Source organism: Symphodus melops (assembly GCF_947650265.1).
Source record: "Symphodus melops genome assembly, chromosome: 16".
Classification (NCBI taxonomy): Eukaryota; Metazoa; Chordata; class Actinopteri; order Labriformes; family Labridae; genus Symphodus; species Symphodus melops.
Window position 1 is genome coordinate 22923891 of NC_136706.1, and position 25837 is coordinate 22949727.

A 25837-nucleotide genomic window follows, 5' to 3' on the forward strand; every position below is an offset into this window, starting at 1 on the left:
TGAGTTTTAAATTAGCTAATGTAAAACTTTCAACACGCACATTTAGACCACAGTATGACTAAGCAACTTTTATAATTAGTTTCTATGCGTCATTAACATCATCATGGCTTTGCTGACAGCATTCCTCCTGTCACATCTGCTTCAGATCTGTAGAGTATTAACAACGTCTTCATCTGCTCTGAGGTCGACCTGCAGCCAGGTTGCCTTGCCTACGCAGGAGAACCTTCCTGTGTTGTCGGCCCCGGGTGGGGCGGCAGTAGCTCAGTCTGTAGGGACTTGGGTTGGGAACCGGAGGGTCGCCGGTTCAAGTCCTGGCACGGACCAAGTCCGGAAATTGGTCTGGTAGCTGGAGAGGTGCCAGTCCACTTCCTGAGCACTGCCGAGGTGCCCTTGAGCAAGGCACCGAACCCCAACAACCGCTCTGGGGCGCCCTCTGTGGGCAGCCCCCTCACTCTGAGACCTCTCCATTAAATGCAGAGTGAAAAACCGAATTTCCCCTCGCGGGATTAATAAAGTATATGAAAAAAAAAAAAACAAAAAAAAAAACACATGGAAGGCATGGCAAAGCATTTGCTCTGTCTTTACCGAGAGCTCGCCACAGAGGTCCAATCTGCACCACACCAGAAGCCATGCGATGATTGGGAGCAGATGTAAGCACTGTGTGGTTTTTGATTTGATGAAACTGGACGAGTGAAGAATTGATGGATGATGAACGTGCTGATGCAGGTGGCGGGGCGCACGAAACTCGCAAGGAATGAGGGAGGAACGTAGTTCAGCTGTGGTTTCTGTGCATCATCAGCACCAGACTTTGAATTCTTTTAAAGTCTGGTCTCTACCAAGTCAGCTATGTGGTTTTTATTGCAGCAAATTCAGGACCTTGAACAATAATATAATTTAGTGTCTGAGGTGTTTCATGTTTTCAGAACTGTTCAGGAAACAACAACAACACAACTGGATGATGGACTGAAACGAAGATACTCAACATCTTGTGTCCATCGTGGTTCCCAGCAGCGAGTGGGCGGGTCTGGTGGTTGAAATCTGTAAGTGAGGTTAGTGTTCTGTGTGATGTGGTTCTAGAAGTTCTCCTCATCTGAAGTTTTCCTGTTTGGTAGAAAAGAAAAAAGCGACAAACTACAACCAGACCAGGCTTCCTTTTCTGTGCTGCATTTTCTATCACTGTCCAATCAGCAACTTGAGGAGCAATCATGTGTTCAGATCAAAAATCAATGCTGACCCTTCTTCTTACTGTTCGTCTGCAAATTCAATTCTAATAGCAGAAAAAAAAGGAGAAAACTCAAATAATAATAAATCTTTAGGTGAACAGCTGCAAAAAGACTCCGGTCAAGTTTCAGTACGAAGCCTTCATCAGTGCTGCGTTGTTGATCTGTACGCTGCTGTGAATAAGTCTTTTGTTGTTTTCTGCACATGGGTCCTCCTCCCTGTGTGGGAAGACTAAGATTAACTGTAAATAATAAACGTCAGTCCGGATTACTTCGGAATCCGGACAATGACGTTTCTTGCGATTAACGTTTCAGAAATTTGCTGAAGTAACATGACTCAGATTTGTGAAAGTAAAAAGTCAAACTTTGTCATCAAGAAGAGAAGAAAAACATGTTATAAATGTTGGAGGTCAGATAGACACATCATGACTAAGAGACAGCGTCTGAGTTTTTACTTTGCATCAGAGAACAATGACCGTCACGTAGACGTGATTCATCACTTTCTTTGAAAATGTACATGACATTAACACGTTGCAGACTTTCACACTGAGGCTGTTCACTGGCTTTAATTATTCCAAACGTACAGCGCTGATGACCAACAAACAAAATATGTTCCACAGTGAGTGACACGACAGTCCCAGTTTATGTCTCAATATGTGCAGACATGATTAGGCAAGAGCATGTAACGTCTGCAACTTCTGCATCGTCCTACTTCAAACTCGGACTTCTTAGAGTTTCATTTTAAGTTTCCAAATATTCCTTTTAATCAGGACACGTGACTGGATGGTAAAGCAAACGTTTTTGTAAACTTTGGAGTAGTTCTGTTGTTGACGTTCCTGGAAAATGTGTTTTAATACATAATTTAAAAGGTTGTTTTGGAAATGACACAGTCGGTTTCTTTCAGCTGGTAGCCGCAATCTGAGCTCACAAGCGGGAAATCTCGAGCACGCACACACACACACACACACACACACACACACACAGGGGGCAGCCAGGAACAGCTGACCCCATGAAAAGAGACCCGACTTCCACGGCGAATTTCTATATCCACTCCTCCATCACACAGATGTATTCAGACTTGAAACTACACTTTGTTTTACACCCTGACAATGGGACATGAATAAACTCTGTAATATTTCCACATAGTTCAAAAATAATTTAAAGGTTTTATTGTTTTCACCTCTCAGACATTAGAAACATTTCTAGCAGCATAGTTTGACTTGAACTTGCTTATTAATGTTCTAAAGGATTTTAATGTCTAGACGTGATCTGATTGGTTGGATTAGTGAATTACAAATGATCAGCTGTAAACATGCAATAAATCTGATTCTGTCACACTTGTCATCATGACTTTATAATCAGGCTGTTTTAGTTCACTTTGATTCTTCCAACACTTCTCATGTCTCACCTGACGTTAAAAATCGTTTTTTAGGAAGAAGCAGCGAGCTCAGTTTTCATGCTAGCATGACAACATCGCTATCAGACGCAGGCTAATAAGAAGAACTTCTTTAAACTCCTTCATGAAACCACACTGTGTTAAAAGTATACAAGAGTCATAAAAGGACATTAACTGGTCTTAAAATATTTTTATTGGCAATATTCAATCAGATCTATCTCAGGTTGATTTTTTTAGCTGGAAAAAAAAAAAGCTGCTTTCAGGGGCGATGATTTCTGTTTGAAAAGTCAACAACAAAAACAAACATTGTGAAAGACGTGTGAACGTCTCTGTTACAAGTGTGCAATGTGTGAATTCATCAAAAGTACCTCAACTTTGACAAATCATATTTTAACCTCCATAAGATGGCAGTTATGTCGGCTGGTCGGTCATCTGATTGTTTCCGGAGAAAGCAGACGCCACATGAACGCACAAAAGGCACCAAGAGAAATGTGAGTGGATGGATATCTTTAAAGGGAGAGAAGCTGTTTTTACCTCCACGCAGGTACGAACACATGACACTCGCTGCGCTCTCTGCTCGTACGTACACGTTCAAAACACTTGTTTTGCTTTTCAAAGAATTATTCATCTTTTCTATTGAGCCCTTTAGTTGTGTAAGCATCCAAAAATCAAACTAGGATGTTTAAAAAAAGCAGCGTTGAAAAGTCTTTGCTCTGTTACATAGCACTTAGGAAATCCTTAAAAAAAAGTGACATTTACATGGGGGGGGCTCATAATGTCGTCTTCAAGTATAAGTCCAAAACTGTGCCAAACTGCATCAAATAAAGATTGATTGATTGATTGATTGATCAATCTGCTTTGTATGCTCATCGTCCTGATGGGGGCGCTATAGCATTTACAATTCTAGATAAACTTTGTACCTTACAGTCAACCTTTTGATGCTCTGATTTATCAGAAGTTATGAAGTCCATAACTTTATTTTTTCAATAACTAAAAAAACTTCTTAAACTTATCACCGCCCACATTTTTTTTTTTTTTCAATTGAAGCCAAATTCACTAAACTTCATCTCCAGACGTTCCTCCACAAACCCATCATCCAGATTTTTGATCAAAAATTGAGCCCATCGTGAATTAAAATGTTTTACCCAATAGACTGGCACAGTGATGAGTCCTAAAACCAGGAAGTGAGTTAGCATGTTAGCTCCATGGGTTCCTAACTCTAAAAGTCAATGGGGATTTTGAATGTGTTTGTGTTTAGACGCCTGAAATAAGGTCTGTGGTTAACACAAGCTGAAGAGATGTTGATGTTTTGTTAGATGAGATTAACTACGTGAGCTAAGACCCCCACTCGTGAATTTTAAAGTTTCTACATAAACTTTAAACGGCGGTTGCTAACAAGTAGCTAACTGAAACTACAGTGGTTGTCATGGAGACATTAAACGTCATCACGCCGGGAACTCTCTCACTAATCCTCCTTACAGCCTCTAGTCATGTTTTTCAGTGTTCTTGTAAATATTAGATTAATAAACAACTTATTAAGCTAACGTTTAGCTAGCTTTCATTAGATCGATGAAGCATAACGGTCGTGACGTCATTATAAATCGACCACGGTGTAGTTAGCTTGCAGCACAACGTTAGCTTTTTACTTCTCTCGGCTACATTAATTCTTCAAACTTCATATAAATGATGTTCATCTGTAAAGATTATCCCGTTAAACAAAACAGAAACATGTGTTTGACACAGAGATTATTTTCTGCAATGATCCAAAATCCAATGCAAAAAATCCCAGAGGCAAATTTTCAGGTTGGCCTACAAAAATACATCATCACTATACCAGTCTATACAGAAGTCTAGCAAATTGTTGCAAAAATAAATCTGTGATGTTCATGGGGGGAAAAACACAATATTGTCACTGTAGATGCAGTGTGAAAAAAAAAAAAAAAAGACACACAGGAGTGGTTTGTCTTGTGTCCTCATCTGAGCTGTGGTGCCGGACTGTGAGGGTTATAATAATCTTTTCTCTTTTACTTGTTTGATAAACACGTCAGTTTTGTTTTCTTGCATGTTGTTTTATTACTCAGGATAATGTTACGAGCTTCACTGTCAGTCACACAAATGTCAGGATTTTTATCTCAAACAAGAGACAGAACTCCAACTTTATTGTGTGTTTGCTAACATGCATCACTTTAATCGTGTTCCTTTGTTAGTCACTTACTTACATTAACGTGGTGTGCAGGGCATATTTTGTTATTCAGTGTGGCAAGAAGAACCCGTCTCTTTTTAATAAAACATGTACAGTAGTTTAAAATAATTAAGCAGCTTGATATTGCTGTATTTCCCATCTGTCAACTTTAGGAATCACTGCAGTAAATGAAGAGCATGAGGTTAAACACAGACTGAATCTATGTCTCTGGTCAAATATTAAAAAACTTGGTTCATGTTAGATTCAACAAAGTTGTTGAAGTCATTCTGAAACTGACCACGAGTGACAGCCCACTGAGATGCTGAGTGCTGGTATATTTATTCCAAAACAAACTATAATTAATGATGTTGCCACTTTCAGTCTACCAAAGTGCGAGTTCCTGTCTTGTGCAAAAACCCACCAAATGTTGTTTTCCGTTATATTCTCGTAAAAAGCAGAAGCAAGCGTCTGACCCTCAGCCGCAGCCAGACTGTAAATATTTCTTCTGCTTTCGGTGGCGCCGATAGCGCAGCGGCAGCGCGCGCACCATGTTGCGAGGCTTTGCTCCTCGCGCGGGCGGCCCGGGTTCGCGTCCGACCTGTGGCCACTTTCCCGCATGTCTCTCCCCACTCTCTCCCTGTTTCCGACTCTATCCACTGTGCTATCAAAAAAGGCCAAAAATAAACCTTTAAAAAAAAACCCATATATTTCTTCTGCTTTCATTTTTAATCTGGGCATTTATTTAACAATGGCAGCCTCTATGATAGTTACGGTATGATGCTCGTTTATACATGAGCAACATCTGGGTGACGGTTACGCCGCCATCTTTTCAGTCTCAGAGGGCGGGGCTTAGCAGAAAATTAGCTGCAACTCACTGACAGTTTGGCGGCTCATCATGAATATTGCTAGAAAGCTTGAGGTACATGTTTGAGATAGGACTGACAAGAAGCCTGAAACCCAACAGTGTGTGAACTCATGAACTTTGGTTTATCAAACAGCTGTTTGGAGGTCTGCCTTCTGGCACTACTTGGTGTGGTCCTGCACCCAGTGACAAAGGCGGACGCAGTAAGTCTGTGGACTGACGGTGGAGAAGGACCGGCCTGGATGTCTCAGCCTCTTCCAAAAATGCTCCAGCCTCTTCTTAAAACTGTAAACTGTGAAAATGTCAATGATCCCGATGAAGTAGCGCTGCTCCGGCCCGTCGATGACATGCAGAGGATTCTTTAAGTTGGGCAGCAGACGGCGGTTTTGGGCCTTGAAGTCTGGAGGCTCCGATGCGTCCCCGTCCAGCCCTGAGTGCTCGGGACATGTTTGAAGAGTTCCTCCGCTGGAAGCGTCTTCTGGCTTCAAACGGCCACCGTCTAATTCAGACAACAATAAGACGGACTCCTCTTCTGGAACCGCTCCAGGGACAGCTGCATGGACCGGGCTGGATCCTGGATTCACAGACCTGAATCAGTAAAAGAACAGGATGAGTCAGACTCAATCAGTCGATTCCGTTGAAGCACACTCGCGTCATCGGCTCTCACACTCTACTGACTTCTTCTCACGCAGACATAAATCCTTAAAGGGTGATAACAGCACATTGTCTTTTTACAGCGTTGATCATTTAACCATATCCAGGCCTTACATTTTTCAGGCGCCGTGCCTGAATTCAGGCGTGAGGCATGTGGCGCGAAATAATTAAACAATTAACCGAATAAATAGAAAAGAATCTGTAAATATTGCCAATGCTGCAGGACGCATTCAAGAAATGAACGATGTCCTGCTGTCCTATTGAGCGGCAGCATTTGAAGGAGAACTGTGCTGTGATGAGCGGCAGGAAGACACAAGCAAGGAGAGAGAGCCCTGACCTCCTCGACACCTCAGACTCCGTCCACATGGTGTCAAACCCTGCCAGCGTTCCTCTGCACCCATTTAATTTGATTTGTACGATGATAAAAAAAACCTGAAGGCCCCACAAACTACAGCTGCTTTCAAAAAGAAGCCTAAAAACTCATCTTTTTAGAAAAGCCTTTGTTTTTAACTACTCTTTTATCCTTTAGCACTTTGAGATTTTAAAAATGAAAAGTGCTTCACAAATAAAATTTATTATTATTATTATTATTAAATCACCCAAACAGAATTTCAGATCTGTTTTTGCAGATTGCTCTTGGAGCAACATTTTTCAGGCTCGGGATTTTTTGTCACTTGAAGCCCTGAATGTTTGAGTCTGCAGCGGCACTTTCGTCTTCTCCTCTGAACGATGAACGAATCTGAACGATGGCTGTTCAAAGTGTCCACCGCTCAGCTGCAGTACCCTCAGCCCACACGTCAGGCTTCACTTCATCACTTATCTTTCAATGACTTCACCTTCTGATGATCCACCTCGCTGACGCTGCCTGTCAGTGAAGTCATCGTTGAACAATGGTTTTCTGTTTATCTTTTTCTTTGTTGACGTAATGACGGTTTGATTTGTTTTTGATTAACTTTTCCAGCCAATTCCAGTCAAACAGAGTCCACATTAGCAGCACATAAAACAGAGATGGAGTCCTTTAAGTTCAATTTTGTAAATCACTGAAGGATTCACCACTCATCAAATCTTGGTGTATATATCCGAACACTTTCTGCTAAAGTTTTATTTTTCTAGTTTTGTGAATTTTTGCGTTCGTGTTTCGGATATGCATTTCAACTCGCCACTGTGAGATTTACATCAGAGAGCTGCAACGCTTTTGTGGAGAGATTTGCAAACGCATGAAAAGTCTTATCTCATTGATAAAAGTTGGAATTTCCCTCTTATGCTCAAGTGTTTGTTCAGGCATGAACCTCACTTGGTCTTCTGTTTCTGCAAAACTGACTCAGTGCTTAATCCAACATATGCATCAAATTAACTGATAACTTTCTAAGGTCGTACACAATGTCAGAGGAAAATGGACGGATGAGTCAGTTTGCTTTAGAGAGGAACTGCGCTGTTACCATGCACGGGTGCAGATGCGACTGGGCGTGTGTGTGTGTGTGTTTAAACTGGATGAGTCAATGGAGGTGAAATCAGAAGGTGGTTTACACTGGAGCATGTGTGTGTATGAGTCAGTCCCCTCAACATATTCAAGCTCACCCTGCTGGACCTCCAAGGACCGTTAGTGATGGTCTGCAGAGCCTCTGTGTGTGTTAACCCTTCACTGTCTGAGACTGACGCTCTGGTTGCTTCATCTTCCACAGACTGAAGCTGTTCTAATAAAGATGATGACTTCTTAACCGCAGACTTATTTGTGATAATATTTCCTTCTGGTGCAGACATTGGAAGTGAGTCACTGGTGGCGCAGCAGCAGTGCGAGTGCATGGACATGGACGCTGTCTCAGCGAGGTCACCCGTCGGTAACTGAAGAGGCCGCCATGTTGTGAATGCTGTCTCACCCTGATGTTTTTAAGGGGAGACAGCATTTTTTGAAATGCTTTTTTTTTTTTTTTTTACCAATTCACGACATGTTGAGAGGAATCAAACCAAACATCAGAATCCTGCAGCTTCTGATTGGCTGATTGGAGGTTTTGGAGGTTCGGAGCCTGCTGCTGTGGTCTCCATGCTTTCACCGGTTTGTGCGGTTTCATGTGTCGCCATTTTTTTACTTTTTATCAGACGTTATTCTCGAGTCATTAATCATTCATACAAGTGGTGCCTGGGACCTGACGGGGATTTAAGTGGTTTGAAGCCGAGAGGTGGCATCTAATAACTGGTTCCTTCTGAGGGCTTTGCATCCGGTCTTTGATGCTCACATATCGGACCCCTTTATTTATATTCCCCTTTATCGTTCGTACAGCGGTCGACCCGCATACACCATGACAGAGCAGGGGAGCAATTCAGGGTTAATTGTCTTGCCCAAGGACACATCGGACATCGGGCTGGGGATTGAACCCTCGACCTTCCGGTTGAGAGACGATGACTCTACCCACTGAGCCCCGTGCTTGAGTCAGAGCGACACCCAGAACAAAGAACGCAGCGTACAGCTGACACTGACTTTTTGGTTCTCATGATGAGCGTGGCGAAGGAGAGGCTCTGATGGCGTTCGTCCTGGTGGAGAGGCTGATGGGCCAGAAGGAGACTGTAGTCCAACACGTGGAGCCTCCGCAGGAACTGTGTGTCAATCTCCACCTGCCGCAGGAGCCAGGGACGCTGCCGGTCTACACACACACACACACACACACACACACACACACACACACACACACGCACGCAGAACAATGAAGTGCTCATTTTGGACCACCAATCAACTTCCACTTCCTCTCGAGGGATCGAAGAAAATAAGCTCATTTCCCCTTTTATCTAAATCTGTACACTGGCTTCTCAAATTATAGAAACGCTTGTAATTACAGCATGCTGACACACACACACACACACACACACACACACACACACACAGCACCTGATTTAATGCTCCTCTCTGACTGTGTGCTGCATGTAATACAGTGATTGTCCTGTAGGGGCGCACCAACGCTTCATGTAAAGATCACCTCCTCACCCAGAGTGATGAACTGGCCTTCAAAGTTGAGGTCCTTGAGGACCACAATGATCTGGCTCCCCTCGGGCGCCGGCTCGGTCCAGCGGCTCACCTCGCAGCCTTTGATGTCGTACCTGAAGATTAAGAAAAACAAACGTGCTGCATCAGAAGCCGTTCAGACTGAAGTCCATCGACACGGGCTCGTGGTTACCTGGCGTTGATTCTGTCGTCTGGGTAAAACACGCTCTGCATGACGATGAAGTATTTCTGCAAAAAGCACCAGCGTGATGTCAGCGTCGTGAAGCAACTTCGTGCAGAAGAAGAGTTTGAAATGTGGAGCTCACCTTCCGTTTGTGAGGGATTTTGATCCTGTGAACACCTGAAAAAAAAAAAACCATTTATTCAAAACCTCAAAGTCTCTTCACACGCTCACACGGCGTGTGTGTGTGTGTGTGTGTGTTTACCGAGGAACTTGACCAGCAGGGAATGCGGGTACTTCCTCAGGTGTTCCAGGTAGATCTTCAGGTTGGCCAAAAGGAATTTGATCTCCCTTTTGTTCTGGGTCTTCAAAAAGAAGCGTTTGTCATTCCTAGAGGTTGAAGAGCAGAGATCATGTTTTCAGCTTCTAAAGAGTGTAAAGGTGACCGAAGCAGCAGGTGTCTTTACTGCACGCCGTTCTCCTGTTTCACTTCCTCTTTAAATCGATGTTTCCGTTGAGATTAAGATTTCTACTGGGCGTCGTATTTACGCTCCGGGCTCAAAAAGGATTTAAGATGTGACGTTGCCTGGATAAGAAGAGAGGAGCGTTTGGTTGGACTCACGTCAGGAAGAAGTCGGCCTTGCTCTTGGAGTTGCTGATGAACTGGAGGTAACAGCTCTCCGAGCAGAGCGACTGCTGGTACTCCTGCTCCGTCATTCCCAGAGAGCCGCGCAGGCTGGCGAACACGGGGCCTGCAAACGTCTCCATCGTGAAGTCCTGCCAACACACACACACACACACATGAACACGCACACACATGAACACACACACACACATGAACACACACACAGCTACATTTGAAGGTAGAGATATCCAACGTATTTGAAACATACCTTATGAATCTGAGTGACCTGCCGTCTGAAATCCTCGTCTGTCAGTTCAGCCTGCGGCGGGACAAACGGGACAAACACGTCACGGACTTTTAAACTACGCTCATCAATAACACTCGGTACAGATTACATATATGAGCACATTGTCAGTCCAGACATTTCAAGGCGTTGAGATGAAATCTGAAATCTTCTGGACGTCCAACAAAAACAACTTGTTCAGAGCGGGATCCAAACAAGAAGCTTTTTAAAAGGTCGGAGGTATAAAAAGCCTTTTTGGGCTAAAGGTTCATAAAAACATGCCTAAAAAAAACACAACTCGTCCTCCATGATGTACAGGAGACGCCTGCAGAGCACAAACACGCTAACATGGCGGTGACGATGTTTACGGACCTTTTTCAAAATGTTTCTGCTTTATTATTTCTTCATAAAAGTATAAAGAACATTACAGACCTCGCATGACAAAACAAGAATAACATCCAAAATGTGATGAGAGCTGGGATCGGCTCCAGGCCCGAACGGGAAAGCAGAAAGATAACGGACGGATGGTTTCACGGAGGTGAAAGACAAACCTCTGCATGAGGACGCTCTCACTTATTGTTAATACACAACATTTAGTAAAGAGCACTAAGCTGGGATCTGCTCAAGTCAGGGCAACAAGAACAACTCAACAAGACGTGTTTATTCATTTCAGTTTAAAACTCCAGAAAGCTAAAAATCCACTCAGCCTCCTTAATGTTGACACACTTCATGTGTCCTCACCCGTAATGGACTGAGTTTGTAGGGGGTGTGTTGACCAATCTATCACAGTCCAAGCACACAACCAGCCCTCTTGTGTTTGTGTGTATTCAGGTGGTTGGTTTTGGCTTGTGCACTGAAACCAGACTGAGGATGGAGTTACTCTGCGATGTCTGGTCTGGAGATGAAAACAAAAACTCTGAAGTCACTGAATCCTCAGTCCAGTCCACAACTTAACGTCATGTGTTAAATATGTGATATTTACAGGAGGCGTCGTTGATGATGACATGCCGGTGGAGGTCAACAAAAGAAGAGTGCAAAAACAAGCAGCAGCTCATGCTCAGTAAGAAAGGGTCTTTGTATTGGTTGAGCCGATCTGAATGAATCCATCATCTGTGTGATGGAGGTCTGGATACAGACATTCTCCGTTGGAGGTCAGGTCTCTTTTCATGGCGCCTGGCGCCCCTGGCCGTGTTTAGCATTGGCGCACTAACAAGGAAAAGATTCATGGTTTTCACCAAGCAGCCTGCACGCTAACATGGACCTTTACTCTTGATGCTGCTTCAGACCACTTAGAGCAGTTTCATTCGACATAATGAGCACTTCACTTCTATGGTCCGTTTTCTGTTCATCTGTCAGAACCGACATGAGGAACACACGTCTGAACTGTGACTCTTCTTTGATGTTTGTGCAGCTGTAATACAGATGTGTTAGAGACGTCACAGCAGCAGAGTTACCATAAGAGCCAAATGTTTGTGTGGGAGAATGTTTTCAGATAAGGAGGAAGTGCTGATGTCCAACGATGTCTCGACAGCTGGTGATAAAGGACCAACGGCTGGCTGCGGTATGTAGAAGTGATGTCACGCTTTGACACACGCCTGGAGCTGGAGAAAAGTACGATCGAACAACAACCCGACACATCACTGGCACATTTACATGGATAACACCGCCTGCAGTTGACCCATTCCCGGCACCATGGTGTGTGTGTGTGTGTGTGTGTGTGTGTGTGTGTGTGTGTGTGTGTGTGTGTGTGTGTGTGTGTGTGTGTGTGTGTGTGTGTGTGTGTGTGTGTGTGTGTGTGTGTGTGTGTGTGTGTGTGTGTGTGTGTGTGTGTGTGTGTGTGTGTGTGTGTTTGCTGTGTTTTTGGAACTCTGCAGTTAAACACAACAGACAGGCCGGTCAGGCCTGTTGAGTCAGCGCTTACGGTTTGGCTGGGATTAGACTGCAGCAGCAACTCTGCCTGTGTGTGTGTGTGTGTGTGTGTGTGTGTGTGTGTGTGTGTGTGTGTTTCTGAGTTTGTTTTGGTCTGCTCGATGACTTCATCCACTCTACATACCTCTCTGGGTTAAGGCCTAGTTCAGGAGGGATTCCCTCTGTGACCCCGCCTCCCCTTTTCAACTATTTTTAAAAAGTTCTTAAATTTCACTGAAAACTTTTTACTAATCCTAAAAACGAAGCAGAAATCTGAAGTCTAATTTGTAAAGTCTGCAGGTCATCTTTGTCTTTGAACTTCAGAGCTCATATGTTGTCTGAATATCTGCTTTTATTAAAGGAGGATTGAAGCCGTTTGTTTTTTTGTTCACATTTTGGGGTCTCGATGACTTTTACAGCAGGTACAGGAAGTGTTCGATAGATTGCTTCAGTAAAACAGACTTTGATGCCTGCAGCCTTATCCTGATCAACACGCTCAGATTGTTCCTGTCTGCAGAGATTTAACAGGATCTATGTGACCTTAAACAGCTGTTGGATCTCTCTCTTTACAGACTCCACTGATAAAAACAGTGATCATACCTCACAGAACACGGGAGCTGCTGGTCGACCTCTGACCTCACCAGTTAGTGCTTTTGTGATTTTGTTTAATGTGGTTCGAGCAGATCCAAGACACAACAACACAAACCTACCAGGTTGATGCCGTTAACCCGTAAATCTGAAGTTTGGCCAATTAAAAATGTTGTTGTGACTTGACGGGGTCTGGTGTCTTTAAAGGGACTCTTTCTCTCTCCCTTCTGTAATGATGTCATGTCAACAGTGTGAGCCTGTCAGGGACCAAAACAAGGACTGTTGGGGGGGGGGGGGTCTGCTGCTCTGGTGCATTTGTTGCCTCGGTGGATCCGTACTCACTGTGGGTGCGCTGTCGATGCCGCTCTGCGTGGCTGCAGCCAGCCCATCCTTCATCATGCAGGTCAGGCTGTAAAACTCGTGCTGTGGATCGATCTCAAATAATCCCAGAAGCTTCCACTGCTGCCTCAGACCGCCCCACCTCTTCCTCTTCACCGTGCCGGTGGGCTGATGGTGCGCTGACGTCTCCATCTGTGACAGAAAAATAAATAAATAAATAAAAAGGTGAAAGTTGAGTCTGCTGCGGCGTCCTCAGACTCCGAGCTGGAAACACAGACGAGGTTTTCAAAGCTGCAGCAGAAAGAAATCAGAGCGAGCTGAGGCGACAGAGGCCAAACACAAAGACAGCTGACTGTCAGGGTAACTCAGGAAACCAACACAAAGGGAGGCAGCTCCACGGGCCATACTGCTGTTAAAGGGATAGTTCACATGTTTTGAAGGGCGTTGAATGAGGCTCAATCATTTGTCTGATGTGACACGCTGCACCAAACAAGTTAATAACTGTTGATTTATAAATCAGTGAATTATTATTTGTTTGATGTTTTGAGAATATTTTCATTCGGCAGACTTTTTGAATTGGCTATTAAAATGTTATCAAACGATTTTTAATTGCAATTGATTTCTAAATTTCCTATATTATTCCCAATTAATGACGTGTTTTAATCCCGTGTTTGAAATTCCTTTATTTGACATTTTAAAAAAAGTTAAAATTGTTAAGCTTTCATGTAAAAGTCGAGGGTACTTTACTTCCTATGCGCTTTTATTTTGAAATAAAGGACAGCCCGTATGGTAGATAAAACGTTAAGTCACCTGCATGAAACCAAAACAGTTTGAGCTGCATTGTTGTGCTAGCAGGCTAATGTTAGCGCTCTTTAGTTAGCTAGTAGCTTCACATTGCATGTACATGTTACACAAAATGATCATAAGGATAAACTTTATTGACCTTTATCAATAAAGTATAATAAAGTTATTTAAATGTAATCGTTTTAGTCATGATCTAAAAACATCAGTATGTTCTTCTTCTTCTCTCTCGTTCATCAATTAAACAACTTTTACACTCAAGGGGGAGGAGCCAGCCGGCCGTGCCCTTCGTGTAAACATGATGTAATACGACTCAGCGGGACTCGGCTCTCACACTCATTGTAGACAGTCATGACTCAGAGAGTTATTTTCAGAGGACGTATTACATTTCTGCTCTATTTATATGTGAAATGTTGCACAGTCAGCATTTAAGCACAGAAATCAAAATGTATTAAAATTAACACTCTTAAAGACAATTGCTTTCTTTGAATTACACACACACCACAATTCTTCCTCTCGCAGGCCAAACACAAATAAAAAAGTCTGCTTTTTGTTCAGTTATTGAAAGTGGGGTGTCGTGTTCTCAATCATCTGCGACACAAACAACATAAATGGAATAGTTAGACTTTTATGCTGAGTATAAACTGAGGGATTAAATAGCAGGTTAAGCTGCAGGCACAGATCAATAGTGTGCTTATTGCTAACTGTAAATGTAGGTCATCCTGCCCCATAAAAACATCAATACCAGTTAAAGTCGATGCTTTATTCACTTTGTTTTTTTCAGCTGATTCCTTTTGAAATATACTCAAATTATTAGGAGAAATAAACAGTGTTCTGTGTAACCTGAGCTCCCTCTGCTGGAGCCCCTGCAGACTTCACATGTAATGAGCTCCTCTAAAGTAAAAGTTTCAAGTACTGTACATGTATGTGGTTTGTTTGTGACAACCTCTGAATTTAATATAAAACACTTTAGTGATGATCTCTATTAGCTGTAGAGTTTCTAAGGTGCACAATGTCCTCCTTTACTATGTTATTATTTAACCGTTAATCTCCGTTGCAACTCTCTTACCTACAGCTAAATGATTCCTGTTTGTGCTCAACTACTGCTGAAGCTCATAACAGCTGCAGAGATGGCTTCTTCTGTTTTCAACAGAATAAATTAAATAGTCTATTTCAGCCCTGCTCAGAACAGGCTGTTTCTGTGTCTGTAGCTTTAAATATGTAAATGAGCTGTGTCTGTGTCTGTAGCTTTAAATATGTAAATGAGCTGTTTCTGTGTCTGTAGCTTTAAATATGTAAATGAGCTGTGTCTGGCCACGCCCCCTCTCTGGAAGGGCTCGGGTGTACTCGCTGCTTTCTGGCTCCATGTCCTATTGTTTACGGTGAGAAGGCAGACTCAGAGGGCTGAACAAACACCTAGCTGTGGGAGTGTCACCCACCTGGGGGGAGGGGCTACTGCCCTTTGTGATGTCATGAAGGGAACATCTCCAAACGGCCTGTTTGAGCACACACTTTCTGAAAAGTGGAGCAGGCAGAAGACGGAGAGGATGGACTTTTCTCATCATTGGGGGGTTTGTAGACAGAGTAGAGGAACATGCTAGGAATGAGGATTTTGCATACTATGTGACTTTACCTTTAATAAAATAAATTATAGGATCCATAACAGGTTCTCCAAATCCTCCTGAATAAAAAAAACTAACCCTAACCTTATCCAGTTGTTTTATTCATCAAATCAGGACAGTTAGAATGAATTAAAAATGTTAGTATTTGTCTTTTAGTGAGGTTCAGATTAAATTTGCACGCCAATGGAAGTTTAATAGAAACCCCTGAGGGAGATTATCTGATTTGTTTGAAGTGTTAAACCTCTCTGCTTCCCTTCTTCATGTCATCATTAAGTTAGCCAGCTATGCTATTGTTCAGTTTCATAGCAACAAGCAGGATGCAGAGCTCCTTTAAAGCTCTTCTCTGTCACCGAGACGCTCTCAAGCGCCACTCTGCATTCAGCCGCTCGACAAAAGCCTTGTGTGTGATCAGGACCGCGTGTGACCCTGTTTGATGGTCCGCTCAACCTGCTCAGGTCTGAACACATCCGTCTTGAAAAGAGGCGATCAGACAGGGGACTCATCACTGATCTGTGTGATCTGAAGAAGAAACTTATGAAGTTGGAGATCATCTGTTTGGAAGTACAACATGTGGAAACTAAGATGTGCCTATTAAAGGAGGACTTACACAAGCTGAAGTTTTTCATTCCTTATCAAAAAGATGTCTTCTGGTTAAAAATGAGTCTGGATCAAAGACGTCCTCCAGGGCTTAAAAAAAAGAGTATAAAGCAGGTGTGCAAAAAAAACTGCAGTTCCTCCAGTGGCCACTAGAATAAAACTCCTAACGTGAGTAAATCCTCACAAAGCACCATGTTAACATGTCCAACATTTACAGCAGAAGTACACATCAATATGTAAGAAATTAGATTGGTGCAGTTTGGCGCCCCCTGGAGGTCTCACAGTGCAAATGTACTTTCTGAAAACACACACAGTGCTGTAATGCATTACTTAAAATGATATAATCTTCTGGTGTATTTGTACAACGGTGACATAGTCCCGTCTTCTGCTCGCCAAAGAGACATCGGCGTGATTTTAACGCAAGTGGCCCTCCGGAAATTCATCATGTGCAGATCAGACCACAGCAGCTCTCTCTATATCTCTCACTGCAGCGTTTTTTGAGGCTTCAGCACTTTTCGATACAACTAATTGTTTTAACAAACATCTGTTATCAAAAAGTATCACGTTTGTAATGTTAGAAACATTAATAGAACAAAACTGTTCTGGTTTTATTTGTATTTTATCAGGTTTTAAACGTGTTTGTTTCAGCCGTAATGCTGGACATTTTAACATAGAGCTCTATGGGGACTGACTCACTGCAGGAGACAGACTCTAGTGGACACTGGAGGAACTGCAGTCTTGTTTCTTTTCGTTTTTCACACAACAGCTTCTGACATGTGTGGCCTGGACCTAAAAGGCAGACATGAGTAGGTGTGTGTGTGTGTGTGTGTGTGTGTGTGTGTGTGTTGGTGTGTTTCATTGTTGCTGTTGTTTACACGTTACACCTCTTTTGCTCGCAGGATTACGACTAAAAACACACACTGGGAAAACAAAATGCCGGTGTTGTTGTGTAATTAAAGACAACATAATGGGTGTTTCTTCTTTACCCTCTTTAACAGCTGTTCACACATTTCCATGTTAAATTTAAAGCTGTGAAATGTGTCTGCACCAACGCTGGAAAAACTACAAATTGATAATGTGATACGTGCAGCTGGGAAACAATCGAGTCATCCTTGACTCTGCAGTTTTCCATCGCTGTCTGTGCTGCAGCTTTGTCTCTCTTATCGACAGCTCAGGTCACATAATTAAATCAGGAAGAGGCCAAATGGAAGAGAGGAGCAAACACAAGCTTGTATGTTTGAATGATTTTTAAGAACAAAATGAGATTTATGTCTTTTCTTCACGCTTCAGTATTTTATGTAGGTTTTGTTTCGAAGGTAAGAATGAGAGTTATCATATTTATGAACTCTTGTTTGTATTTTAACCTGGAAGCCCCTTTAATTAAAAACAGCATCATTTAGTTTCCTGTTCCTGTCAATTATTGGAAGCATAAAGTTAAGGCAATAAAAGATTCAATATTCACAGTGAACATATGTCATTAATGGTCTGTGAAAGAGCAGCAGGACGTCTTTAAACGAGGGGAATCATTCTTCATCACTACACTTGAAATGTTCTTGTTGCTCCAGTCAATATAACGCTGGTTTGCGGTTAGTTTAAAGATTCCCCTCATTGCAACAGCTATATTAAACCTCTCAACTTAAATACACAGCAGCTGACAGGTTTACTTGATGCGGAGTAATGACTAAAACAGTGATGTGAAGGAAATATAAAGACGCTCGAAATTTACCAGAGCTCGTTAAAAGCTGCATAAAAAAACCACCTCATTATGTTCAACCTTTAGTGTTTTACTTGCCTTGTGCAGCTCGTGGACGCAGTCTCCTGGCTCGGGTCTTTCCGTTGCCGTCTCTCGGCGCGCGTGCACTGTGCGTGACCGTGCGTCACTTCTCCGCATGCAGACTGACCGTGTGATGACTGCAGCCAGTCACACGCTCTAAACAGTTTGACAAGCTCACAGTCGAGCCTGCAGAAATACGAGCATAAATGTAGTTTGGAAAATTAAAGCTACCTACACGAAGTATTTCAGACTTATGGGGGGCTGATTGTAAAGTTGCACACACTAAAGATAAAATAATTTAAATGTAATAATTTATATTTTTGATTAATTATTATTAAAATTATTTATATAGTTTAATTATACCTGAATTTCCCTCGGGATCAATAAAGTATCTATCTAATTTGCAAATATAGATTATATCACTATATAACTGTCTCTGCCTCCTATTGGAGTGGATGCTCACACAGCATGTGGTGGACACTGTAGCTTCAGTGTTTAGCCAGCTCTGCATGTGGTGGACGCTGTAGCTTCAGTGTTTAGGCAGCTCTGCATGTAGAGACACTGTAGCTTCAGTGTTTAGCCAGCTCTGCATGTGGTGGACAGTGTAGCTTCAGTGTTTAGCCAGCTCTGCATGTAAAGACACTTTAGCTTCAGTGTTTAGCCAGCTCTGCATGTGGTGGACACTGTAGCTTCAGCGTTTAGCCAGCTCTGCATGTAGAGACACTGTAGCTTCAGTGTTTAGCCAGCTCTGCATGTGGTGCACACTGTAGCTTCAGTGTTTAGCCAGCTCTGCATGTGGTGGACACTGTAGCTTCAGTGTTTAGCCAGCTCTGCATGTGGTGGACACTGTAGCTTCAGTGTTTAGCCAGCTCTGCATCGCTCTGTAAAGCTTTCTGCGTTCTAACCTCTCTCCATGTTTCATCTCCAACATTGATCCTAGTTTGAGCAGCTTTCTGCTGCTGGAGCTTATTAGAAACATGCAGAGGTTACTGGCTGCTGCATTGTTGTCATTGTTTTATTTTACTGCCTAAAAAGTTTGTCTTTTTCACAACTAAAAATCAGATTAATTTCTGGAATTACCATTCAAATATAAATCCAGTTAAAGTTCTACTTCCTGCTCTCAGTTGAGTCTGTTGCTCCTCGACATTAGCATCAATGAATGTGATAAATATACCGATAAAAAGGTCAACTCATGAGTAAGGATTGCAGCTGGAGAGAAAACCCTGCTGACTCACCTGTTGGTAACGACAGATGAATTGCTTATCTTAACAGAATCGATAAAACATGAGTCACAGAATAACAAACTTCCCACATATAAGAAGTGTGTATCTGTCTGACCTTTCTTTCTTTCTTTCTTTAAAAAAGCTGTGATAATTTCCAGAAATGTGTTTGCTTAAAAAAAAAATGGGAGAAAAAGATGGGACCTAAATTGAGCCTTGGGGGATGCTAGAATAGTTAACCCTTCAATATGAATGCACAGAGGCCAAAGTGACACCCTGTGTCCGTCTTCAGAGGTAGCCATAGAGACGCCGCAGGGGCAAGATGGCGGAGCAAGCGAGGAAGCGAAGCACGGTGCGCGTAAGTGGAGCTACGGATGGTGTTTGCGGTTTTACAACTTTTTAAACAGTCTTTGAAATGAACGAGCCAAGCTGCAACCTCTGGTGTTGAATAATGACGCTGAGGTCAACGGACAAAATGGAGGCTTAAAACCCGCCTCAGCGTGTCGTTAGCTTGACTCAAAGTTAGGCTGAGACAGCATTTCATCGATGGGACTCCAGCGCCCCCTGCAGGAACAGGCGGGTGATGTCACTCAGACTTGGCACATTAATATTCACAGTCTGGACAAACCCTCCTTTTCTCCTGACTCTTTGAAATTAGCTTAAAAAAACCTTCACATTTGATTACGTTTTGCTTCTTTTATTTTCTTTATTAAATGCTATCATGTTTGTTTGTGATCAACTACATTTAGTCTGTGGTGCACTTTGGTCAGCTGGGGCGTTTTTTTTTAAACGTGCTATAGAAATAAACTTGACTGGCCACTTAAGCTCAGTGGAGCTGGCGTGAGCTCCAGTCCTGCAGCATTTCTCTTCTGCAGGTTTGACCTGAATATGCGTGTTTAATTCTGCAGCGTGTTTGCTTTTGACTTGTTGCAGCACAATAACTACTTAAAAAAAAAAAGACAGCTGATTCAACTTTTGATCAATTTTATTTTACACACATTTTCAGCCTTGCTAAAGTTCGTGCAAGACAAAATGCTGGTTTCTAATCAACGCAATTCACTATAAACACTTGTTTACATTTTATAAAATATAACATATCCCAATATTTACAGTATTTAAGACCCAAGATGCACTGTGACTCACACGCCACCTTCCGCTGCATCACTTCTTATAACCTTATTACTCAGAAGATGGAATAACAGAGAATGATGTGGTTGGTTTGTTGGCTAAATGTAAAATCAGAACGTTCATGGGCCAAAGGAGAGAGGTTTGGTCAGAACAGTAACTTCCTCTGTGGTTTCGGCGGTTTGTTGCTTGTTGATGGGAAACGTCCCAAAATTTTCCATAAAAGTTCAGTTCAGTTTAGTCTCTTTCAAGTGAATCTGAGTTTAATTATCTTACCGAAGAACAAACTGAGTCACGTAAAAACAAACAAAAAAAAGGGGATAGACGTTCTGCTCAAGTGGAAATTTTTCTTCTAGGAACAGGGTCAAGCAGGGGATGAACACTTCCTCTCCAAACAGGAGTAAAGTGTTTGGACATGACATTAATAAACCCTTCATGAGGAGAAAATAGCAGCTGATCAATGACTTACTAAAACCTTTGGAGAAACATAAAAACCTTGAAAAGTACCAAATATTTACTTTGACCAATAAAGGAGCAGTACGGAACAAACCCACTGAATGAGCTGATGACGCTCTCTTCCTCTGTGATCAGACATGAAGGAAACATACAGCAGCCAGTATGTCCTCCTTCTAACTTTAGATTCTGCTCCTGAATGTTCTGGATCTGATTGGACCAGAGAAGGTAGACGGGGCTTTGAAGGCCGTTTTGGACGCCCCTGGGTTTTCCAGATATGAGAGCAGTTATCAGGTGAACAGGTGTTGCAGCGATGGAAGCGGGCAGTGGAACTGCTTCAGATAGAAGTGATTGTACCCGAGCTAAAAAGCCTCTGCATGTTTCTAATAAGCTCCAGCAGCAGAAAGCTGCTCAAACTAGGATCAATGTTGGAGATGCTTTTGAAACATGGAGAGAGGTTAGAACGCAGAAAGCTTTACAGACCCATGCAGAGCTGGCTAAACACTGAAGCTACAGTGTCCACCACATGCAGAGCTGGCTAAACACTGAAGCTACAGTGTCCACCACATGCAGAGCTGGCTACACACTGAAGATACAGTGTCCACCACATGCAGAGCTGGCTAAACACTGAAGCTACAGTGTCCACCACATGCAGAGCTGGCTAAACACTGAAGCTACAGTGTCCACCACATGCAGAGCTGGCTACACACTGAAGATACAGTGTCTCTACATGCAGAGCTGTGTGAGAGGAGGGGGCGGAGCCAGCTCTCTGTGACGATTAGAGTACCCATGTTAAACACTAGGGGGCAGAGTTACATACTGCTCCTTTAAAGTTGATCTTCCAGGTTGTCGGGGAAACTGGACAATCCGGATGGACTCTTTGTTTCCTATCAGCACAAATATTCTCCTTTTAAATAGAAACATAATGGTTTAACATGGATTTATTTTCTTTAACTAACTGACCAAACATAAACTAGATGTAAAATAAACCTCCAAGGAACCAAACATAAACCTTTCTCACTCTAACACAAGCTGTGATTGGCTGAGGGACTTTTATTTATTCCACGACAGGTCACGCTAACGTCCTGAGATTAGTCCACTTTCTTCGGTTTGCGATTCTTCCACAGAATAACTGCAGTGAAGGCCCCTGTGGAGAAAGAACAGACATCTCTTTGAATTATGTGACAGGAAAACATTTAGATTTACATTATCTGTGTTTGCAGTTGTGCCAGTTGTTTTATTTTCAGACACGTTCAACTAAAATCTTAAAAAGTGGATCTGGAGAAAATGACTAATAATAATAAGAATAATTTGGTAAATATTTGACTGCTCGGCTGGTCTGGCACGCCACCATGCTGTCTTAGTTTATGACTTGGATAAAAACACATCTGGTCGACGGGGTTCTCCTGGAAGTATTTATGGTTGGGGGGTTATTTTGGGAAATTTGTTGCTTTTTGTCTTTAATGCTGATTAATTTTGTATCTTTATTGTATTTGTTGCCTGCTCGTTATTGGTCTGAAACTCTTTGTGCGGCTGCCTGTGTTGGATTTCTTTTTTCTTTTTTTTTTTTAAATTCTTGGTGAAATAAAAAAAATGAAACCAAAGGTAAGAAGATGCTTCACTGATTTTTGTTTTTTGAAAAGGATGATTGTGTTCTGTAACTAGAGTTACAAGTCGCCCTGTGGTCTCACCTATACAGAGAAGCAGGATCACTGCTGCGACGCCCGGCAGAATGACTGAATACTCCCGAGGAAGGAAGTATTTGTGCAGCATGTGATCGCTGTCCACGAAAGGCTGGAGGAGGGAAAAAAAAACATGACTTCACACATCTCAGCTGTTCAGTCTCTTCTGACACCTGGTTATTAAAAAACTGATTCATTTAATAACATTTACAAAGATGAGACATGTTTTATTTAATTGTGGTTTATTAACTTCCCCTGCAGGAAAATGTCCAAGGAAATGATAAATTTAATCCTCCTTTAAATATTTTTTAGGATGTTCGTGGTGAACAGAACCTACCAGGACGATGACCCACACTGAGTAATAGGTAAACAGCACGAGGCTGAAGACCACCAGACTCATGCCCACTGCTTGATCCACTCCTGTCGCCTGAAAAGAAAAATTTAACACCTGGTGAGCAGGAGGCACTTGCTCAAGGGCACCTCAGCAGTACTCGGGAAGTGAGCCGTCACCTCTCCAGCTACCAGAACAATCTCCTGGCTGGATCCGCAGCAGGGACCCCCCCGTCCCCACAGACCCAGGTACTGCTGCACCCATCTTAAAAGTGAAGTTAAGAGGATCCTACATTTCCCACAATGCAGCTCAAAATCCTTTATCACACTCTAAAACTTACTGTCTATTGCACAATGTCCTTTTTTGGCCTCACTTAATTTCTCAGTTAAAAAAAAAAGAGTCTGTTTGACATCCTGGATATGAGTCTTGATTCGTGAGGTGACCTTTAACCCCGTGCCTTTAAATGAGCCGTGGTCGATGACGTTGTGTTCTGAGGTGAGTCAGAGTGGATTTGATCTGAATAATCAGAAGGACCGAGCAGTAAAAGTGTTTAGAAAACAGCTCATTTTGACTCATCTGATTATAAGTGAGGAGTGAACGAGAATTCAAACCGTCCAGGGAATCGTCTTCTCCTGAACTGAAGGACAAATACGAACGAGTCATCTTCAGAGGTATACACTGAAGGTCAGATCAGCGTGTTTGGAAACACCTGCACACAGGTCAGTTTGGATTAGAAAACCTTTAGTGAGTTATAAAAACAGAAGGACGAAGGTTTGGCAGAAGGACTTGTTGTGATGACGAATAAATACTTCCAAATAACGGAGGATGGAGACGGGGATTTACTCAGAACAAGTTAACACACAGGTTTTATTTTACACCCTCTGAGCTCCACAGGACGGGAGTGATGATCGACACACCGATGGTAGACGCTGCTGTGCCGTGTCACACAGACAGACAGACAGACAGACAGACAGACAGACAGACAGACAGACAGATAGATAGATAGATAGATAGATACTTTATTGAATTTCCCTCGGGATCAATAAAGTATCTATCTATCTATCTATCTATCTATCTATCTATCTATCTATCTATCTATCTGTGTGACGCGGCAAGCCGAATTAGCTAATCCCATTCATACAAATCCACACGCTGCCCGGAAATCAGCGGGAGCAACTTGGGATCAAGTTCTGCAGCTGCAGCAGCTTGGGATCCAACCCCTGACCTTCCTGTTAAGAGACGAACGACTTTACCAATGACTGACCCGCAGACACTCCAAAAGTGTTTATTTATATATGTGTTTATTTCACTCTCCATGTCCTCTTCTACATTTTTGTTTTCACTTTCATAGTTTCATTGGGACTGTATTTTTCTGAATTAAATTTAATGGATTTTTTATTGTTTTGGAAAGCTTGGCGTTTTTCACAAGTGCTTCATAAATAAATCAATACAGTATTATTTTATAATACACAAACAATTTTTCAGTACATTTATTGAATCGATCAGAATAACTCCCTTTACCTTCAATATCACACAAATGTGTCTGTTCACCTCACTATAAACGGACTAAGAGATCATAATAAAAAAAAGGAGATTTGACAGGTGAACTAGGTCACACCAAACATCATTCAAATATATAAAGAATTAACATTTACTTAGTTTATCTCTGGATATTCACAAGCCACACATCCACCACATTCAAATAATTAATTATTAAGGTTTTCTTATAAATTCGGCGTAAATTAAATTATAATTATGACAATATTTATAAGTATTAATATGACTGGAGCAGGAACATTTAAGATGATTTCAAGTTGGGAAAATACTCAACAGGGAATTTCAAATAGCAGAAGACAAAGACACAGAGGAAAGGCTGAAAATATGAAACTATATTTAAATGTTAATGTTCTTAAAAAGCTTCACAGAAAAGGTCAGATTTAGCTTTATTTCATGCGAGTTAGCCGATGAAGCTTCACTTTCAGGTCCGACAAAGAAAACAGTTCAAGCTCCGTCTCTAAAGCTGAGCTACAAGCCCAAATATCCGACTTTAATTCACCTTTTTTAGGTTAACGTGATTATTTATCTTACCATCTCTGAGACGTGTGCTGACGTTTCCGTTTCCTTTGTCTTCTTCTTCTGCTTTGTAAATACGGCGGGCGGGATATATCATCAGGTCTCTACTGCCCTCTGCCGGTGGACCCGCACAGCACACTTAACACGGTTAATCTGCAGCGTCTTGATAGTTGACTTTTTAGTCTTCACATTGCTACAGACAGTGGCGTCATTAGGCCTATTTTAGGGGGTCTGAAGCCACCCTAAAGAATTTGGTGTTTTATATAGCAAAAAACTTTTTTTTTTTTTACTAAACGTGCTGACAAATTCAATATAAAATGGCCAGAATATGAACTTAAATAGATAATAATAGAACCTGTCATTTATTATATTTATTTACTTAAATATGATGATGAATCTGTTTCCCTTCACTTCATCGTGTAAGGTAGTAGTGATGTGTCGGTCGCAAACGTAGCAGCTCTAAGACTCGGCTCTTTGAAGCGAACGACAGGAGCCGGCTCGTCATCGGGAGTCAGATGGGAGCCGATTAGTTTATTTCTTGTCTTTTTTCTGTTAAAGCTGGATATCATTGGTGAAGATGTGTGGTTGCGTCTGTGTCCTCACTGAGCAGGGGGATGGGAGGGGTAATACACGCAGCAGACGAACAGGAGAGAGAGACAGACATCGACACCTCTGTTATGTCCTCCTCGTATTTTTCTTGAAGTTTCGTTGCATTAAAATCGAAAGTAAACACGGTCGCGAGTCTCGCGGCGTGACTGCAGGTCTATTTTTTAGAACGGCATTTAAATGAATTGGAGAAACGACGTAACGTAGTTTTAAGAGGCAGCGTCAATTAAGTTATCATTTGTTGCAGCAAGAAAGGCAGAGGATGATCAGGCAAAGAGGAGAGGAGAACTTTTTATTTTGAACTTGATTTTTTAGAAAGAGGATTTGGTGTAGTGTTCCTT

General features: G+C 42.2%; 2 protein-coding genes across 2 annotated transcripts; both read right to left on the minus strand.

Moving 5' to 3' along the window:
• Window positions 1-5508: 5508 nt before the first annotated feature.
• Window positions 5509-18259, minus strand: pip5kl1 (phosphatidylinositol-4-phosphate 5-kinase-like 1). The gene is made up of 10 exons (XM_079363915.1): window positions 18025-18259; window positions 13216-13404; window positions 10363-10413; window positions 10092-10246; window positions 9735-9859; window positions 9615-9649; window positions 9482-9537; window positions 9292-9404; window positions 8791-8953; window positions 5509-6248 (listed from the first exon to the last, which is right to left on the minus strand). The coding sequence occupies exons 1-10, from the start codon at window positions 18121-18123 to the stop codon at window positions 5822-5824; spliced, it is 1413 nt and encodes a 470-aa protein (XP_079220041.1). The 5' UTR covers window positions 18124-18259; the 3' UTR covers window positions 5509-5821.
• A 1934-nt stretch (window positions 18260-20193) lies between these two features.
• dpm2 (dolichyl-phosphate mannosyltransferase subunit 2, regulatory) lies at window positions 20194-25012 on the minus strand. Its single transcript, XM_079364859.1, has 4 exons — window positions 24906-25012; window positions 22824-22913; window positions 22496-22598; window positions 20194-21951 (listed from the first exon to the last, which is right to left on the minus strand). The coding sequence occupies exons 1-4, from the start codon at window positions 24906-24908 to the stop codon at window positions 21896-21898; spliced, it is 252 nt and encodes an 83-aa protein (XP_079220985.1). The 5' UTR covers window positions 24909-25012; the 3' UTR covers window positions 20194-21895.
• Window positions 25013-25837: the final 825 nt, after the last annotated feature.